At 35.9% G+C, this 21,460-nt stretch overlaps 1 protein-coding gene across 1 annotated transcript; it reads right to left on the reverse strand.

Annotated features, from left to right (window-relative positions):
* Positions 1 to 589: 589 nt before the first annotated feature.
* Positions 590 to 13,606, reverse strand: DBR1 (debranching RNA lariats 1). Its single transcript, XM_001375530.5, has 8 exons — positions 13,200 to 13,606; positions 12,111 to 12,235; positions 7,848 to 7,928; positions 7,410 to 7,495; positions 6,100 to 6,324; positions 3,823 to 3,900; positions 2,640 to 2,785; positions 590 to 2,034 (listed from the first exon to the last, which is right to left on the reverse strand). The coding sequence occupies exons 1-8, from the start codon at positions 13,394 to 13,396 to the stop codon at positions 1,341 to 1,343; spliced, it is 1,632 nt and encodes a 543-aa protein (XP_001375567.2). The 5' UTR covers positions 13,397 to 13,606; the 3' UTR covers positions 590 to 1,340.
* Between the last annotated feature and the right edge of the window lie 7,854 nt (positions 13,607 to 21,460).

A 21,460-nucleotide genomic window follows, 5' to 3' on the forward strand; every position in this document is an offset into this window, starting at 1 on the left:
CACATGTACTGGCCTAAAGGTAGCTCTGGCTCTGGCATTCTCTGAGCATGATAAGGATAAGGATATTCATAAGGATAAGATAAAGATATTCATAATCTTGGGGCAGTCTTTGTCCATTAAGATGTCAGAAGCTCCTGAATCCTTCAGTGGGGGCCAACTGGCAGGAAGAATCTCCAGCACTGAAAAGAATTACCACTGACAGGAAGAGCAACTTATGCCCTTGCATGATTGGGCAGTCTTTGGAGTTGCCCAAGTCATTTCATGTAGCAGTTCCTGGTATAATCAAGTAGAAGAAACCAGTGAGAGTGGCAACACTGCTTTGCAGTAACTAAGTATAGGAGGAAGTGTGGGTCAGACCTAAACAGAGGCAGTTACTACAGAGCCCCTGAGCAACAGGGAAAGCAGTGGCAGTAAAGGGAGGCAGTCTCTCCCCAGGGCAGAGAGGAGCTGGGGACAGGGAGGAGTTAGGTATGGCAAAGTATAGTCAGACCTCTGCAATAGAAGGACCCAGATGTAAGGCCTATTGCAACACTCCCATCTCAGCATGAGGCAGTCAGATCCAGTGCTTAACACAATGTCTGGAACATAATAGGTGTTAAATGTTTATTGACTGACCCAAGAATAAAAGGACAATGCTTGGCCCAGCATTAAACAGCAGAGCTAAGGCTCCATTAGCAGTGGTATCTGAGCATTCAGTTCCCCCAACACAATGAACACTTGACCCTGAGTAGCAGGCAAGGATGGGGGGACCCATTCGCTTGGCCAGAAGACATAAAAGATTTAAGAAATGCTTTCCTCTAAAATAACCTTGAGATAGTACAAATATAATCATTTTACAAATGAAGGAACAAAGCTCAGACATTACAAGTTGTTCACAGTCACAAACAAGGAGTATTAAAGATTCAAACTCAGGACTCAGGTGCATTGAATACAAATTCTATGCTCTTTCTACTACACCCTTAATAATATGTCTGATGTATATGGTTCTAAGATTCATGAAATTGCCCTAAAAACTATCCAATTTCTCCAAAAAGCTTATTTTGGCATAACTCAAGTTTATTAAAGTAAACTGAGTATAATGAAAAATTATTGATATATTTTTGCTTTCAGAAAAAATGTATTTAATCCAGAATATATAAGAAGTTAAACACAAAACCCCCCTTACTTTCCCCGGAAGCAAATGTTGAAATTTCTTGTGTTGATTCCATTGACAAATGCTAGTTTAGGTCCAAGTACAAATATCCAAATTAAATGTCATCTGACTATAAAAGGAATTAAATTGCTTGTATATATAACAATTTATTCTGTATAACACAAAGTTCATGTAAAGTCTTTCCTCTTCATTCTAAATTATTGTCATCCTCTGTAGAATAGATAGCTTGATTCCTTCTCTTAATTTTCTTTTGTAAGTGGTTTCCATTTCCAGTTTCATCACTTAGTCTTTTCAAGGACTTCTCATTTAAGTTCCTCCCTTCTTCTGAATCCTGATTTTCACTAGATTTCTCCAGTTCATTTGTAGAATTCATGGTACCATCAGAAGATACTACCATGGAATCTGGTAAAATCCTAATGTCAGAAAAGCTTGTTGAAAAATCAGGAGGGTGATGATCGGGTGAGGGTTCCACCGAGGGAGTACTAATGTCACCATGTATACCTGTAATACTATCTTCACCCTCATCATCCTCATCAAGCATTATTTCATCTGGGTTAATTGAAGAAGATAAGACAGAATTATCTGTGTTGTATTCACTTGGTTCTTCTGATCCATTACTGTCCACGTCCTCCTCATAGTCTCCACGCAATGAACTTTCTTCTATCACTTGTTGAATTCGATTATTAATATCAGTGAGGCCAAGCTGGGCACAAAATTCTGTGGTCTGAGGACTGATCCTATGAACTAATTCCATGTGTTTCTGGGGCTTGCTGGGATCATAACATATAGCTGTCACACTGAAATTATATGGAACTTTGAGGTCATGGTTCATTTCTTCCAATACCTCTTTCATAGATTCTTCTGTTGCACTATAATCCCACCTACAAATATTGAGGGGAGGGGGGAAAGCATTATTTATTTTTATCTTGATAAAATTAAACAATAAAGAATGTGAAATTAGAATTTAATTTTAGGGCCACCGGTAAAAAAATAATATATTTGATTTTGTAAAGATAATTCTAAAAAAAATTTATTCTAAAAAGCACTTTTTGAAATACATGTGTAATGGTATATATAGTGGCCATCATCTTTCCTTCCCTTTAGGTGATAAGTCCTTAGGTGTCTAGACTACTCTATATACATGACATTAGCCTAGTTTTACACTGGTCAGTGGGAAAATTCAATTTATTTTGATGATTATTTATGAATAATGTCCCTCCATAATGGGCTTACTTTAAGTCAGGCACATATCAGAGAGAGAAAAACTCTTTTCAATAAAATATAGCTATTTAGCAAGCATCTAGGTTCCTAGGATGTGCTAGGCACTGGAAATAAAGACAAAAACAGGCGAGTCTTGAAGGAGTTCACAATATACAGAAGGAGTGGGAGGAGGAGAAGAGGGGAATATCATATACAGAGATAAGCATATACAAAACATAAACGCAAAAAGAAAATATAAAATAATATAGCACCTGATTTAACTTACTTTGCATGGAGGCCATTATTTTCAGGCATATTCCATAAGCTTCGTGACACATTTACAAGACTATTAGTAGCCTTTAGAATAGTGAGCCATTCAAGATCATATTCCAAATAGTCTGGTGCATTTGCATCATGGTCTACTTCTATTATCTATGTAAAAATAAAGAATACATTTAGGAAAGATCTACTCATTTTAACATTATTGCCATTAAAACTAAATGTAGTATGATCTCTATTTTTACTACTTAATAAATCCTACTTTTGTTTTCAAGGAAGAAATCAATGGTCTGACCTCAGGATTCATTATCAAAAAGAAAAAATATAAAGTGTTAAGATATACTACAAAATAGTTGTTTACTATGAAATATAATTTCAAAGTTATATAACATTTTAAATATATATATATGTTCTGGCTACTTAAAACAACACCTTATTTGGATCACCTAAAATAGCAATACTTATTTCTGAAATTTTCTAATAATTATAATTTCCAATTAAATTCCAATTTCTCAAACACCTATGCTTCTTCCTTATGAAAAGGATAATGATGACAGTAAGTGGTATTTTAAAATAATAGTAATCACAAAGTATCAAAGCCTGGATTCCCAAATAGGGCATTTTTTAGAATTTATTATTTATGATGTCATTTTCTGACACAGGTTTAAATTTTGTACTTCACCTTTTAGACATCCTAGTACACCATTCCTATAATTGTGAATCAGCTCAATCATTCTAGAAAACCACATGGAATTATGTAAGAAAAGCCATTAAATCATCCAGATGCAGTCAATGTTAATTGTAAAGGAAAGACTGAATATGGTGGAAAGAGAATATATACAGAAATAACTGAGATGTGAAAATAAGAGACTGGAAAAAAAAGATGAGCCAAAATACACAAACACGAAAGTACATATATTACTATTACACTTTGGCACTTTAAAGTTTTTAGGAAGTTCTTTTTCAACACTATAAAGCAGGTAGCACAAGTACTTTGCAAAAAATTAAACTGAAATACAAAGAAATTAATTTTGATGTGCCAAAGATCATACAATCTACTGATTCTATGACTGACACAAATGTACTCTAACAGGAAAACATGGATCTTCACTGATTGGATAAATAAAATTACTTTTTATATTCCAAGTACATAAACACTATAGAAGACAATTACCTTATTTCATATTTACCTGTAGGAAGTCTCTGTGGGGCAGACATTTGTCTAAGGCTAAAAATTTGGTTTCTTTTGGTACCTGTCCATCATTGGCCTAGAAAACATAAATTATGGCTTAACTGTTAAAAAGTAGACATCCATTAATTAAGGAATAGCTAAATAAAACTATAACACATGGATGTAATAGAATATTTCTGTGTCATAATGAATAACTATCAAAAATCCAGATGTTTCATTAATATTCATATTAATAGAGTGAAGCATGCAGAATAAGAAATATACAATGTCCCTCAATATTATAAGTAGAAAGAACAAAAAAACCTGAAACTTAATACATTTTAGCACTGGACAAGAGTTGAGAAAATGCATTCCTTTCTCTTCTTTCCAGAGCTGGAGGATTATGGGTAAAAAGCACTACAATGTGCTGTTAGACTTTACTGATGTGTTAGTTATCAATTTCCCTGAATGTTCTCTCCTTTAAAATTCTTTGTCACAAGTGGTGATTTGTTAATTAGGAAAGGGGGAAAGGATCATTCAGAAATGATGGTGAAGTAAAATATGAGCCTCAGTTTCCTGCCTAAAGTAGGGTTAGATCATGTCAGAGATCTATTATTGCCTTAAAAATTCTACAGTTCCCAGAGTTGAAAGGTTGGCTACTTTTACCAAAGATGCATTTCAGGACGTTGTTTCCCCTCCCACAGCAATAGCACTTGTAACCAAGCTTCTTTGGTCCCCTGAAATTTATTCCTTTCTTATGGTACACGGCTTCTGCCCCTAGCTCTGTAATCTCAGATTCAATCATCCTTTAAGAAAGACTAGGAATCATGGACTACAGAAAAAGAATTAGAGAAGTAAATTAAATAAGAGCATGAATATTTGAAGTCTCTGGGAATGCACATCAAGGGGAGGACAAGAGGCCTCAATTTGGGCCCTTAGAACTAAGAAGATCCTATGCAATTTAACTAATTATGTATGAAAAACTTAAAGAAAAATAAATCAAGAATTTACTGAGAGCCTACTCAGTAAAATATTGTGCCTAGAAACTAGGAAGACAAACTTTAGATATTCCCCCTCTTTTAACTTTCCCTCAGTCCTTGTATGTCCTCAATCTACCACCTCATCTCTTTTCTCTTTTCTATTTCTAGGCTTCTTGAAGGAGTAATCTATAACCAGTGGCTATTCCTGCTCATTATTCACTTCTTTTGCCCATTTTAATGAATACAAACCAGGCTGCAATACTAAAACTGCTCTACCAAGGAACATCAATGATCTCTTAATCACCATATCCAGTGGTCTTTTCTGAGGCACTTCTTATCCACTTTGACTTCTCTGTCACACAATATGAAAAAACTCTCTTTAAAAATCTCTCCTCAAGAGCAGGTAGGTGATTCACTGGATAGAAAGTCATGCCTGGAGACAAGAGGTCCTGGGTTCAAATAGGGCCTCAAACACTTCCTAGCTGTGTGACTCTCAGCAAGTCACTTAAGCCTAATTGCCTAGCCCTTACCACTCATCTACGTTGGAGCCAACACACAGTACTGATTTTAAGAAAGAAGGTAAGGGTTTAAAAAAAAAACTCTCCTCAGATAACACTGGTTTGTTTCATATAATAATTACCCACTTATACAGGGAATCATTATTCATTAAGTACCTACCATGTGCCTGGCACTGTGCTGGTTTTGGAGATAGAAATACAAAAGTAAGACAGTCTCTGACCTCAAGAAACTTAAATATCACTTAGGTGATAGAACAAGTTTATAGATTAGTAAAGTACAAAATATATACCAAATATAATCCAAGTAATTTAGGACTAGGACTAGAAGGAGAGAATGACAACTGGGAGAAAATCATAAAAGATCTATTGAAAGAGGTACCATTTGAGCCAAGCTATGGGTTCCAAGAGGAAGAAGGGACAAAAGAGAGCATTCTAGGCATGGTTGACAGCCTATGCAAAGGAACAGAGAAAAGAAATACAATAGGTATACGGAGAACAATAAGTAAAGAGTTTTTCATCAAGGGGATGTGTATATAATTAATCAGCCCAGAAAGTGGTACCAGGATGAACACAATTACAAAACATTTTTCACACAAAGTGGTACGAGGAAATGACATAGTAGGTCAACATATTTTCCCCAATGAGTCCAAGTGAGATATGAATTGTCCACTTTAAAAAGTTGTGGTCTTAATAGGGAAAAGCTCATTTAGGAGTGAGATATTAGAGAAAGGCCTGAGAAACATAAGTAGGAATTGCATGTTTCCACAAAAATCTAACTACATATTTGATATATATTACCTGATGTTTCATGAAAGCTGCAAACTTCACATGAAGATGTGCAGAGAACCAGTAAGTAGGTTGCAGATGATGTAAAAGCTCTGAAGCAGCAGGGCTTCCTAACGTGTTGTTTTCTACTTCTTGTCGAAAGAAGGATTTTGTTTGAAGGAGTTGCTTTTTATTGCCATAATGATATATACTTCTTGGCCAGTCATGAGACAGGAATATATCAATAGGTTGCTTCAGCTATAAAACAAAACAATATTTAAGGGTTGTCTGACCTAGAAATTAGGACTCTCACTTCCTTCCTCCATAATCCCTCCCCTGGCCATACAGACATTTAGCCATTCTATCTACTGATGCTTAAATTAAGACCTCCCCCATCTCCCAGTACAACATAAAGACACTTTTAGAAGTTATCTAGCTATTCAAGGCAAAAAGAAACCCTTGTTCTGAGAAGCCTGAATCAGTAAACCGTTTTAATAACTTTCTAATGCAATTTGTGGTATATATTTTGGGAATTTATCAGTCACACATTTACTGAGCACCTACTATAAAACCTGCAACATGCTAGCAACTGTCAGAAAACATAAAGAAGTATAAGATAAGGGGCAGCTGGGTAGCTCAGTGGATTGAGAGTCAGGCCTAGAGATGGGAGGTCTTAGGTTCAAATCTGGCCTCAGACACTGCCAATACACAGTGTTGACTCCAGGACGGAGTGGTAAGGGCTAGGCACTGGGGGTCAAGTGACTTGCCCAGGGTCACACAGCTGGGCAGTGTCTGAGGCCAGATTTGAACCTAGGACCTCCCATCTCTAGGCCTGGCTCTCAATTCACTGAGCTATCCAGCTGCCCCCATAAGGGTTTAAAAAAAAAAAAAGTATAAGTCCCTATTATCATTCTAACTGCTGTTACATTCTAACTGCAGATGAGACAAATTGTATACAAATGTAAACAAAATTTTAAGAGTTAAACTAAAATTATAACATTTCAACAGTGTATGATTAATTAGTTGCCAAATTAATATTACAGATAGTAATTACTACAAAGCATCAGAAAAGAGAAAAATCACTTAGGAATAATAAAAAAGTGAAGATTAAGATTGGATTTGAATAAATCTATGGAGGGCATTATTAGCAGTAGAACTGAAGAGACAAAACATAAAAAGAATACTAATAAGCATCAATAGGTATGTTCATCTAATACTATATTAAGAAATGTTAAAAAAAAAAAGAAATGTTGCACCAATCTGATTATTTTTAAAAATTTGTAGGGAATTTAACTTTTACAAAAATTATTTACAAGACTGCTTTAGTATACTTTTTCCCATACCTGTTTTAATTTGAAGACTTCAATATTTCTCACATGATATACACTTCTTACTGAGTTTTGATCATAAGGGGGGCACTCATAATGTCCTGAAATTAATAAAGTGAAATAAGTTACATTAAAATCATTGAATATTACACTTTCTTAACCATCAAAACAATTCACAAATTCTAAAACATGCTAGAATTGGTTTGTTACATCATAGTTGTTTCTATATTTTGGGAATCTGGAACTTTTTGAATTGTCAAAACAGATTTATTTTTATCATGAAATTATATAAAAATTAAATGTGAATTATTTATGGGGTAAGAAGGCTTTTAATTTGTGGATTATGTTATTGGCCAATTGTTTTAAAATTATGAGAGTTCCCAAAGAAATGCCTATGCAAATAATGCTATTTTATCTTTAATATTCTATGTAGCACTTTCTAAGTCATATTACCTTTCCGGTAGTCATGAGATTTGAAGATACCAGAAATTCCAGCAATTCTTACACCGCGGAATTTAACTACTCCAGCATAGCCTGAAAAAATTATATATGCAAGTAAAATCCCCATGTTTTTCAAAGTTTAATACTATACATCATAAATATGACCTCAGAGCTAAATAAATGAGCTGTTCATGTTTATAATTAATCTAAATTCACTATGCCAATTAATTCATTCTCAGAAAATTACTTTAAACAAACTTTAAAATGAAAAGCAATCAGCAACAAATAATGAATTTTAAGATAAAGCAATTTGACTTTCAAAACAACTCCATAAGGGAAAAAACCCAAGTATAACTATTCCCATTTCATGCATGAGGAAATTAAGAATTTGAGACATTGACATAATTATTAAGTAGCAGAGTCAAGCCTGGACACAGAAAAATTGAAGCCTCCTGATTCCTAGTCCAAAATTGACATAATTATTAAGTAGCAGAGTCAAGCCTGGACATAGAAAAATTTTAAATGTCATTATTATCTTTTCCTTTGATACCATTGTCACTTTCTAATGATTTCACCCACTGCTTCCTTAATGGAAGCCTATCCTATAACAAATAAGACTAGTCAAAGCAAAACTAATCAACAATTTCATCACCATCTCTCTGATTATAATTGAAGGAACACATCACCATCAGTCCTCTGAAATCACAATTTATCAATCTTTTCCCTATATCATGATGCATCTCTAATAATAACACTAACTACATTTGTACAGCAGAAACTGAAAGGTTAAATGACTTGCTTGCAGTCACATAATACCTAATTAATAAGGCTGGTATTTAAATAATGGTCTTCTAACTCTATGCCTAGTGCCCTTTCCACCAGTGTTTCCTTGGGGGAAGAAGACATACCTACATAAAATAAAACAAATAATACAAGACAGGAAATGCTAAGTAGTAAAGGACTGTTCAAAAAAAAGGGAAGATCAATTGGGTTAGGATATTTTGAGATAAACTATTCAGGCTTAGTCCCTTCTCTCAAAGGGAGCTGAGAGGGGTCACAAGATCAGAAATAGCCAGAATGACTGATGTCTGTCCATAAGTGGAATTATAGAGCATAAAATGGGTTTTACTAAGCCCAAGTCATCCTTATCTAATTTACTCACGATCGGTTTCTGAAAGGTATATGCTTAATTTTCCTAGACTAGTTCATTTTAAGAAGCTAAAATTTCCTTTTTCCTTCTAAAAATAAAAGAATGACAAGCTCCAACATTCAGGAGTCATTCAATTTAATTGAAAGACTGGTACAACTGACAGTGACAGGCAGCTTCAAGTAGGCTACTGCATATTCAGGATCAAAAAATATGGGACTTAGTGACTAATACAGACTGGCACCTGTTTTTGACATGGTAGAGTGCTATATGTGGAGTCAGATTTACCAAGGTCTAAATCTGCCTCTGATACTTATCAGCTATATGACCCTGAGTAAGTAATTTAATTTCACTAGGCCTCAATTCCCTCATCTGCAAATGGAATTAATAACATTACCCAACTCAACAAGTTGTTTTAAGAATCTAATGGAGAAATGAACAGTAAAAGCACTATATTAGCTGTCATCCTTTATTTTATCATTAATAAGTCGTATCTAGCTAAGTTTCCAATGCAGGAGAGCTACAATTCTCTTCCTTGGATCAGAAAGGAGAAGTCAAGTAAGCCTTCAAGAAACTGGGTTATGATAAATAAAACTGAGATAGAAAAGAGGGCATTCCACCAAGTGGAAATGGCATGATAAAAACAATTTTTATGAAGAATAAATTTTATAATACACAAAACAGACAGGAGAAGGGCAGGCAAAGAGGCCAGTTAGTAGGATGCTGCAATAGTATAGGAAAGAGGGAACAAGGACTTGGTATGATAGTAAGAATGGAAAAGGCCAGATGGAAAAGATATTCAATTTGATAGGACTTGAAGAATGAATAATAGTGAGGGGAAAATTAAAAATGGCTTGGGTTACAAGCCAGCATGACTGGAAGAATGATGGTTCGTTGTTGCTGAGTTGAATTGTTGAGTCAGGTCCAACTCTTTATGACCCCATTTGGAGTTTTCTTGGCAAAGATACTGGAGTGGTTTGCCATTTCCTTCTCCATTTCATTTTACAAATGAGGAAAATGAGAGTTAAGTGATTTGCCCAGGGCACATAGTACTAAGTGACCAAAGTCTGATTTGAACTCAGGAAGATGATGGTACCCTTAAAGAAAAAGTCATTGGGGAAAGCTAGTTATTTGAGATAAGTTAAGTTTTGGCTATATTGTGGTTAGACAGCAAGACAAATTTAGACAACAAATAGTTATTGAATCACAGATTTTGATTCAAGAGAGACCATAGATAATCTAAACCAATCTCTTCATTTTACAGATAAAGAAACAAGAGACATTCCAATTAGTTATTTGTCCATGGCCAAACTGGAAGTAACAGGGACATGTAGAATAGGGACTAAAACTAAGGGTATGGATCAAGACTAGAAATAATTTTTAGAGTCACTTGCTTAAAAATAAACTTTGAAGGCATAGAATAATGGAAAAACTGACTGGGTCTAAAACCAGGATAATAAGAGAAGTTTTAATAGGTGAGAAAGGAAGGGAGAGGTAATATAAACAAATGACTAAAAGCAGAAAGCAGCAATAAAACTAAGAAAAAATAAGCATAATATCAGGCAAGTATTTGAGCTTACTCAGAAATTTCTTTTCCCTTTTGGAAAGGAAAAGGTCAAAGCTGATCAGACTAGAAACAATCCATCCTGGGGGCAGCTGGGTACCTCAGTGTATTGAGAGCCAGGCTTAGATATGGGAGATCGTAGGTTCAAATCTGGCCTCAGACACTTCCCAGCTATGTGACCCTGGGCAAGTCAACCCCCAATGCTTAGCCCTTACCACTCTTCTGTCTTGGAACCAATACATAGTAGTGATTCCACTATGGAAGGTAAGGGTTTAAAAAAAAACAAAAAACAATCCATCCTATATCACTTAAGAATTCATAATGCTATTCCATAGTCTTCAAATGTTTTCAAGGAAATCACCTGGAAAACTGGGATTGGCCTTATGAAATAAACTGACTGGTTCTACAAACTGTGGATTAATTATACTATAGAAAATACAGTCTAGGATTTAGACCTCTACTCAAAATCCTAACTCATTGACATTTCAGCCACAAAATGACATTTCTAACAGTGTCCACCAGTAATCTCTTTTATAGTCTTTGTTTTCTCTCCTTACCCAGTGCTGAAAATTCAAACATAAAATGGATAGCAAAACTATGAAATGGATAAAAAATATGATTCATCCCACTATACTAGAATTCTTGACTTCATAAACCTATTCCCTCCAAAATGTAGTTTTTTTAAGCAAATTAGCTTGCAAATCCCTAAATAACTGTTACTAGCTGAAAAACAGTTCTTAAAAATTTAAACCGGGTTAAATTATTACAAGTTACTATAACTAACAACTGTTGGCAGATTTGAAATTAAGATTATCGATAAAAATATAATTTAATAATCTGGCAATTTATTACTAATTAACTTGTACAAAACCTTCAGATGCTCAAGAAAACAAATGATAAACTAAATCAAACTAAATTTAGTCTTGGTAGAGGGTTGAATGAGGTGATAGTAAAACTGGTACCAAGAACTATGTGAGCTTAAACTTTAATTTCTTCACCTATAAAATGGGCAGATTGACATTTATGATTCTTACTTAACACTCCAACCATTTAGAAAATATTATGGCTCAACTTACAAAAAAAAATAATAGGAGGAGGCAGCTGGGTAGCTCAGTAGATTGAAAGCCAGGCTTAGAGATGGGAGGTCCTAGGTTCAAATCTGGCCTAAGACACTTCCCAGCTCTGTGACCCTGGGCAAGTCACTTAAACCCCAATGCCTAGCCCTTACCACTCTTCTGCCTTGGAACCAATACATAGTATTGATTCCAAGACTGAAGGTAAGGGTTTAAAAAATAATAATAATAGTAATGGCTATATTTCCAATTGTCTTCCATATGGATCAATGTAAAAAGGCCATTGGCTAGAGCATGTAAATTTTTTCCCATAAAAATTTTAAACCTTTCATCTTTGAGGATCCTTGAGTCCTCATGTTGGCAACCATCACTGACTGAATAGGAATATTTTGAATTTCATAGAACATCATACACTTTATACCTAAAGGGACAAATAAAAACATATTCATGCCTCCCGTCACTCCATGTAACAAAAAATAAAGAGCAAATACCTAGATAATATATGTTTGGTGCCACCCAGCCACCATAGGGTAGCTCCTGCAAGTGATTAGAAGCTTCGTGATTTCCCCCAATGAAGATTGTGAGAACAGGAGCTTTCTTCTCTCCAGAATAATACCTAGAACACAGGTATAAATTTGTCAATTAAGCTATACAATCCTAGTTAACAGGCTGCTTGTAATGGCTTCAATATGCTTAAAATTTTCCCACGAAGACAATTCAATTCAAGCATTCATTGAGCAACTACATATGAAGAACAGGTCATTCTGGAGTGTGTGTGAGAGGAAAGTACAGGAACTCTGGGAGACCTGGATTTAGGGATAGGAGGTTAGGGTAAACTCAATGAAGCCAGACACTTTTTTTCTTCCCATTTAGCTTTATAATCTCACTGACAACTGCAAACTACTGAAAAAAATGCTTGTTAAAGAGGATATATTTACCCGGCACTTTATAATACTAGTGCCTTACATGAGAGATCACATTTACATATCATTTAACATTTGTAAAGCCACCATCTTATTTGATCTTCAAAATAATGTAAGGTAGATGCTATTATTACCCACATTTTACAGATACAGAAAATGAGACTCAAACTGAGTGAGGTTAAGTGATTTTGCCCAGGGTCCTCCAACAATTCAATACAAATATTTATTAAGCACCTACTTATGTGCCAGGCCATGTGCTAAGCACTGGGGACATTGTATCTCAATCCAAAGTAAAACTTTGAGACCCACAAACTACCTGGGTGTTCAAAACGCAAGTTGTTACATCTACTCATTCCCCTTTTGCTGGCCAGAAAGGAAGATGGAGGAGGGCGGCATAAATAATTTGACCTGCATCTGGAGGTTAAAGGAAGAAAGGAAACGGGAATTTCTAAAGGAGAAAAGGGAGGAAGGAGAGGAAAAGGGTAAGAGAATGGAAGAGGGAGAAGGAAGGGAGAAGAGGGAGAGAGGAAGTGAAGAAGCAAGGAGAGAGAGAAAGAAAGGGGGTGGGGGAAGATGGGGAAAAGGGAGGGAGGGAGGGAAGGGGTTGGGTGGAGGAGTGTCCCAGGGAATTAGCACCACGAAAGGGACGGACTTAACCTGTAGAAAGTCTGCATGTGGCGGTACTTGGGGGGCACGGCCATACAGCGCAGGTCAGCTTCGTTCCGCACCGCCTGGAAGTCGCCGCAGCACAGCAGAAGGTCGGCAGGTCCCCGACCCCGCCGCTCCGCCAGCGCTAGTGTCTCATATATTTTGTCCAGCTCTCCATGACAGCAGCCGGTCACGGCCACCCGCATCCTGCCGACCCGAAACTGCGACCTTCGCTTTCCGTCCTCCTTTCCCGCAACCAAAGCAACCGTCAGCGAGCCCCTCCACCACCTCAATCAAAGGAGAAGCGGCGGCAGATGTTCACCTCGGCCCCCTGGGACCCGACAGCAGCAGTGAGAATCCCGCCTTCCTACAGTTCCAGTCAAACTCGAGCGGAAGTGGCGCACTGCCTCGCTACAAATCCTCGGACACTTCCGGCTCGACAAGTCTCGCGAAGAAGAGGACAGAGCTCTGCGCACGAGAGTTGGTGAGCGTCTGGCCACTGAACAGAACGTGTGTGACTTGTAGAGAAACTGGGTATCTCGTTTCTAGTCTACCTTTTAGTGAGGATTCTGAGGGAAATGGGGCGCAAAAAAAAAAAGCATTGATCATTTTTAAAAGTTTTATTGATGAAAAGGTTTTTGCTTTTATCTGATATACATTTACCGATTACCCCCGCTTCATGAGAGGTCTCTTTTAACAAGTAAAACAATAACTGTGACCTCTGAAAGTTCATGTGACATCTCACATCTAGAGCAAGCCACAAACACACACCCAACCATCCTAATTTATTTAAAAGGTAACAGAAACATTTATCTTCGATCCCTACCATTGATAGGGAAAAGAAAAAATATAACAAGCTATTTAAACAAAAAGCTAAAGAAAAACACAACTCGATATAACTCTCCAGAGGGTTTAAATTTTTAAGAACTGTTTTTCAGCTAGTAACAGTTATTTAGGGATTTGCAAGCTAATTTGCTTAAAAAACTACATTTTGGTGGGAATAGGTTTATGAAGTCAAGAATTCTAGTGTAGTGGGTGAATTATATTTTTTATCCATTTCATAGTTTTGCTATCCATTTTATGTTTGAATTTTCAGCACTGGGTAAGGAGAGAAAACAAAAACTAAAGGAGATTACTGGTGGACACTGTTAGAAATATCATTTTGTGGGTTTGTCTTCTGAGGGCATCTAACATTGAAATATTCTATTTATTGTTGTACAAGTTAATTTTATTCAAAAGATTAAATGCTATAAAAACAAATGTGTTCTTGTTATATGTGATTTTAGAATAATTTGATATTTACCCTCCTGCAAAGTAGAGTGTAATGTAGTCACAAAGGAAAATGTTGCCAAGATCTTTTATATTGAGTTCATGTTCACTATACTATAAAAGAACTTTTGCTTCTTGGAGTTTGGAGTAAAAGGACAGGGTGATTGTGTTAGCTCTCTCGATTTGTTTTTGCCATCACCCTTTATTTTTAAATCATGGATCTGTTTTGACTTTATCTTGGTATATATGGCATGAGGTGTTGGTCTAAGCCTAGTTTCTGCCATACTGTTCTCCAGGTTTCCAAACAGTTTCTGTTGAATGGTCAGTTCTTTTTCCAAAAGCAGCTAGTAAGCTTCTGAAACCAGATTTGAATTCAGGTCTTCCTGATCCTGTCTAGTGATCTATCCACTAAGCCACATGGCTACCTGAGTGAGAATGGGACTATATTACTATCTTATTACAGAGTTGAAAACTGAGAAAGAAGATTGTAAATGCAATGCCAAAAATTTTTAAATGTCATTTTTTAAAAACAACTTCAAATTCCTTAAGTACCGTTGAAGACATTAAGGTTGTGAAGGGATAATTGTTTCTTTTTGCCCATTAGAATTTTAGCATTTCTTGTTGCTCAAGTAAATTTACTTTCATAGATTTTCTTGACGTGTTTAAATTTCAAAGATCCTACTCATCCCTGGTCTCGTCAAAAGTATTTAAAAATCTTCTAGTCCATTAGGATCCTTTCCCCACTCCTCTCCTCTCCCCTCCATGTAATTATACTCAGCTTTTCAGAGTTATGTTATTCTTGGTTGTAAGCTGATATCTTTTGTCTGCCTTTTTGGTGAGTATTTTCCAAAAATCTCCTGCTATTTATTGTTGAACATGCCAAGTCTCATGTGACATTAACTAAACTTGATCTGGTATCGAAACGCCTTTTTACATACTTGCAGTGTTTTTCTGTGATATAGAAGCTGTTAATTTGATTGTGACAGTTCTGATTCTTTTCCTTCTGAAGTTCATTTCAGGTGTTAATTGGTATATTATTTTATCTTCCTCCTGCTTTCTGGTTCCAATAATTTTCATCCATGATTTCTTGAAGTTCATCTCATTTTTTAATTTCTTAATTTCTTCTAAGAATTCATATAGACTTCTTTTCTTTGCTTGCAGTTGTTATAGAATGAACTCTCTCCTACATTGGAGTTTTGGTTATAGATTTTAGAACTAAAAGATAGTTCATATTGGTTGACATATTTTATTTACTTATCTCTCTAGCTTTAGTTCTAGAATTTATTTACTGAATTTTGGCAGAAACAGCCTTCACCTTTTGCTGCACTTTTGAGTGGAATGGTCAACCCTTCTTGATCTTACCCTGAGTCACCTGGGTTCATGCTCTAACTTCTAACTCCAAAGATTCGGCATTCATGTATCTTTGAGGTTCAGAGTACTGGATCTTCAGGGCCTGTTGTGGCACCTTAAGATGGATTTCAAGGCACATTAAAACTCCTGAGTAGCTTGGTTATTCTAGAATGAGCTCTACCAAGCCACACTGGTTATTGACATTCCATTGACATTAAGGTGACTTAAAAGGTTCCCATAGTGAGTTTCTGAAAACCTCAGGAACTCTGAATATACTAGGTCTTTTTCAGGGAACCCTTAGAGCCTTGAAATTTATAAATTTCTATGGCCTATCTGGTTGGGTTGAGAAGCTACCAGCTTATTTGTCTATAAATCTTATCTTGGTTGATCTTCCCTGTTTTTAATAGCTTGTGGTCTACTGACTGACTTTTTTTCTGCAATTTGTAGGTGGAAGAAGTAATATATTTCCTCTTTGTATTTCATGAACATTATCTGGTCTAACACATATTTCAGATTTTTGTGGGAGTAGCTATGGAGCATTAAGGAAGCTCCTTTTAGTGCCTCCTTTTTTTGCCTCCTTTTAGTGGTCACGTTGTCCAGAAGTTCCACCATTTTTAAAGTATTAGGAACTTCATATTGGATTTGTTATCTCTATGTTTATTCTTAAATCTCTGTTTTTTTCTTTGTTCATGTATAATACCCTTATTATTATGAACTCATATTTCTCATATTTGAAGCATTACTGGTAATTCAGAAATGTAACCAAAAATACTGTGATAACTTTTATTACCCTAGAGAATCCCTTAAATTAAAATCTAGTTAATCACAGATGAAAAAATATGTATTGCTCTAAGTACTTAACTGTCTAACCCCCTACAGCTTAATTCTAAAGAGTTTTCAAATTGTATATCTTAATATATGAATTCTTTTAAGACTTTATAGTTCTTAAATATAGTTATCTATATTTTAATTTCTTAACTACTTTGTGTCTTTTACTTTCAAACATTTACTTAAGTTTGTTAGGAAATTTATTCTGGGATTAAGTTCTAAAAGAGATAGAGATAAAGATAGATATTAGATAGATAGATAGATAGATAGATAGATAGATAGATAGATAGATAGATGGATGGATATAGATATAGATATTGTTCCAGCTTTGGTCATTTTTTATTTTCTATAGAAAAATATATTGAGATCTTGATCTTATAAATACCCCCCTTTCCCATAATGGTTGGCACAAGGTACCAACACTTGTGCAATAGGGTCTGGGGAGTCTATTTACTACAGAGTTGCAATGACATAATGGAGAGACAGTAGAGTATGCTTAGATATTTTGTAACTGTTTTGAATGTTAACCACATGGTGAAAATGAATCTTTTACTTGTCTGCAATAGCTAAACTTGAGGGGAGTTGGCTTCAAAAAATTCTTAGTCTAGGTCAGCCTTGGCAAAGTATTGGCACAGTTGCCAAGCTGGCACTTGGGGAGCTGCTCCATTCCCCCTCTTCCCAGTGCCCAAAGTGAGTACTTCTCCCTCTGCTCTCTGGAGTATTGCAGGAGGTGGTGTTTGGGGGGGGGGGGGGGGAGGTAGCTCACAGGCAGCTTGAAGTTGCAGTTTGAGTACTTGAACTTGAAAATCTTCACCAACACAGGTCTAGGTTATCTACAGCTGCTTTCTCTTGCTGGATATCTTCTCTGATAAAAGTCTGGTGAGAGACAGTACTTTCTCCCCATAAGGCCATGTGACCTCATGAAAATAAACCATCTCTTTTTGCCTTTGCAGTTTGTTTCTTACATTCTAAGCAAATGAATTTTTAGTTCCCAAAGGCAAGAAGAATGAACTTCTGAACATCTTGGTGTCCCAGCATCATAGTGTCAAGTCTGCAGCCATCATAGCATTGATTCTCCAAGGAAAAAGGAGTGGCCTTCAGAAGTGACAATTAAGAACCAATTCAACAGCAGCAGAGACAAGGACTCAACCAGCTGTCATGCTATATCTAGTGTAAAAATGGATTTGAATCCTAGACTTCAATCCCCAGAAGTCCTTGCTCCACTTCCCCAAAATGCTTTGTAATCTCACTGAAACCTCACCTGGGCTGAGATCCAGATGGGGTATTTAACCTGGTTGTGAATAGGCTCCGCCCTCTTTGCTACTTCCACTTGGGAGCAGACACAGCTCTCCACCTAGCAGGCAAGATGTGAGTGGTCATGAATAGGCTCTCTGGACCTAGACATGTGCCTTTCTTACTTGTATTTTTCTTAAATTCTCAACCTTTAATAAATCTCTAAAAATATAATACTCCTTGCAGAGAGAAATGAATTTCTACCTGCCTCAGTTTCCCCCTAAATTTTAATCTTTACACTGGAAAGGAACTTGGTGGGACCAATGTTACATAGAAAATATGCTAAATCTAAGGCTATTATGTCCATAAATTGATGTAGAGGAGAGTGTGCCTCTGAGGATTTGTGATAGAAGTGCTATATCTTCAAAACAAATATCCCTCTGTAAAATCTAATGGATGTTAAGTATTTCATTGGAATTGAATGCTTTACTTAGGCTCTTAAAAGTGGAGAATATGAGCAATGGATGATTGAACTGATAAGATTAAAGACAGCTCCAAAACTTTTTCAAAGAACCTCTGGGTAGATGGTAAGTGTTTATCTACCTGGCTCTGGGATACTGGGTCAAAGCATACTTGCTACACCTGCATGAGTTAAATTCCAAGTTTCTTCACATGGGAGTACTGGAGATTCCTTTTTATTTATAGAAGGTTGTTTGTTTTTGAAAATTCTATGAAATTATATTGACAACTTTCCTGAAATATATTAATTTTTTTCTTTCTTGATTTTTTTGAAATTCTAGGTATTCTGAGATTTCCTTTTCTTGATCATGTTTTCAATCATACACACTGTTCTGGAATCTTTTTTTCTAACTGAATTTCTGTCATTCATTCTGCCTTTCAATTTATTAATCTTGTTTTTAGGTATATTCATTGATAGTTTCAAATTCTCTAGTAGTTTTTTGTGAGCACATCATTGTTCTCTTCTTAGTTTTTGAGAAGATCATGAGGAATTCTCAGATTCTAACTCATTAATTTGGACAAAGTAGGGGCCCCTGTTGAGTCCCTTCTACAGGTGAATTGCAACTAGTTTTCTAGTACTTTTTCTTAGTCTTGAAACTCCATTTACATCTAAACATATCTGCAACTCCATCACCTTGGTATACAAATTCACCCTTTTGCCTGCATATTGTTTGACAAGACCAATACACAATTTTAGTAAGTTCAAGGAACTTGGAATAGGGTGTATAAATAGAAATGGGAAAAAGTCTGTGAGAATGAACTAGCATTATATTAGTATAAGCAAAACTAATATGTGAATTATTTTACATAAATAAACATTTTAATATGATTTCATTTTGTGACAGCAAAGGTTACATGTATGCTGTTATTAACATAGACTAATGTGTCTAACCATGACCATATGAAACCAAGCTGTTTTCTTCACCTTTACATGGTTCTCTGTATGTTGGATTTCATGGCACACATAAATATTTCATTGTTCTATTTTGTTATTTTTAATTCTGGAATTTTTAAGAATGGATATTATTTTAAGTGTATCAAGTTCCTTCCTCTCCCAAAGTAAAGCTAGCTACATATACCATTTCCAGGGGTAGCCTGAGGAGTTTGGAAGTATTTCTTCTTTAATATTATCAGCTCAATCTCCCATTTGACTATACTTTCCCAATTGTTAAAGGCAAATGGGTAGTGATATGTTACAATTAGATTTGGAAGGGTTTTAGGGAAGAAACACAGAGGGAATTCATATAAATAATTTGATTTTATTTTAACAGTGAAGGGAAACGGAGGAAAGAGGAAAAGGGAGATCAGACTGCTTAACCCCTACTTTAAAGTCCTAGCCAATAAGCCTATCTTCCTACACTCTACACTAAAATCCTAAAGGCTAGTCCGACAAAACTCAGAAATATCACATATATAGAGTCCTTAGCAGGGAGATGCTGGTATCCAGATGAAGGTGCTCAGAGGTCCATAGAATGGCTGAAGTCTTCCACCATCTTCCCTTAGCACACCTAAGAGTATTGGGGGAAACTCCTGTTCATTCTTACTTGAAGGTCTGCTTCTCCAAGGTCCAATGGAGTCCACGAGAGAGATAAGATCTGCCAGAATAAGATTTCCTTGTCAGCTCAAACTCCAGTTGGGGCAAACTCTGTCTCCAACCATTTCAGAACCTTCCCCTGTCGGCTCTGAAGATTCTCTGTCTTGAGAACCTGCCAACCATGCTTTGCAACCCTACTGCTACAGTCCTCCCTTTGCACAAAGCCTAAATTGTGTTGAAAACACTATTTTGGTATTTGTGCACAAACTAAATAGCTTTCAGATTACCTAAACTAAGATATCTACCCTAAACAACAAACAACCTACACTTAACTATCTTAATCTATATAATACTAACCTATTCTAGGAATTTTATCAAGGAAAGGAAAAAAAGGAATTAAATAATGAACAAATATGTAACAGTTAAAATTTAGTAATATGGGGAGACTGAGGCAGGTAGAAATTAGTTTCTCTCTGCAAGGAGTATTATATTTCTTAGAGGTTTATTAAAGGTTAAAGATTAAAGAAAATACAGAATAAGAAAAAACACGTGCCTAGGCCAGATAACCTCACATCACAGAAGAGATGCATCTGCTCCAAAACGGAAGTCCAAAAGAGAGCCCCCAAAAACCTTTGCCACCAGCTTCAATCCTTCCTCGATCTCGGCCCACCTCAGAATTCCCGTGAGATTACAAAGCATTTTGGGGAAGTGGAGCAAAGGCTTGTGGGGATTGTAGTCCTGTATTCGAGTCTATTTTTTACATTCCCCAGTTTGATCTTTTGAAAAAAAATTAATTTTTTTCCAAAGGATCATGAAAACATAATCAATTTAAAGATTATAATAATTTGATGATAAGAGAAAAAACAAACAAACCCAATAATTGCTGAACTTATTGACAAAAAGTCAGTTAGGGGGCAGTCCCCTTTGGCATGAAAGTACAGATACAAATAAATGTTCAATCAACCACACCCAAAGTTCAATTTTGTGCAACTTGTGGTCTGGAGGCTTCTTCATGGTGGCTTCTCCAACAGTTCAGTTCTGGATTCAGAGAGGTAGCATCTTCTTTACCTAAAATTCTTCTCAAAAGGAATTTAAACTTTGCAATTTAAATAATGATTTTTTTTTTTTACATTCCCCCCTTTAAGAGGGTGATTTAAAAAAAAATAAAGGATCACTTAGGGATACATGGCTGAGGTATGAGGTATATGAATCAATTGGCAAAAGATATTAAAAAGACATCAGAAAAATCAAAAAGAAAAGAAAAATTTCTGGATGAAAATATAGACTATCAAAGTCTTATGTGTAAAAATTCCAAGTAAAAAAAAAATAAATCTATAACAGGTCCTTCTATCAGGGCCCAATCAAAATGATCTAAGCAATGATGCATTTATTTACCCAGTCAGTAGCCAGGACTACGGAAAGTTGCCACACTATGAGAGGCAGAAAAGGGGACCAGGGTATATAAGCCAAGGTTCCAGGAGCCAAGTTTGAGGTACTTGGTAGAATGTGGAACATGGAAGACCTGATTTTAACACAT

Source organism: Monodelphis domestica, chromosome 4 (assembly GCF_027887165.1).
Source record: "Monodelphis domestica isolate mMonDom1 chromosome 4, mMonDom1.pri, whole genome shotgun sequence".
NCBI classification, from domain to species: Eukaryota; Metazoa; Chordata; class Mammalia; order Didelphimorphia; family Didelphidae; genus Monodelphis; species Monodelphis domestica.

Coding starts and splice junctions, on each gene's coding strand:
- DBR1 (XM_001375530.5), bottom strand. CDS start 13,396: ATGCGGGTGGCCGTGACCGGCTGCTGTCATGGAGAGCTGGACAAAATA. Junction 12,236..13,199: donor CACATGCAGACTTTCTACAG/GTTAAGTCCGTC, acceptor CCTGTGTTCTAG/GTATTATTCTGGAGAGAAGA. Junction 2,035..2,639: donor AATAATGGCCTCCATGCAAA/GTAAGTTAAATC, acceptor CAATATTTGTAG/GTGGGATTATAGTGCAACAG.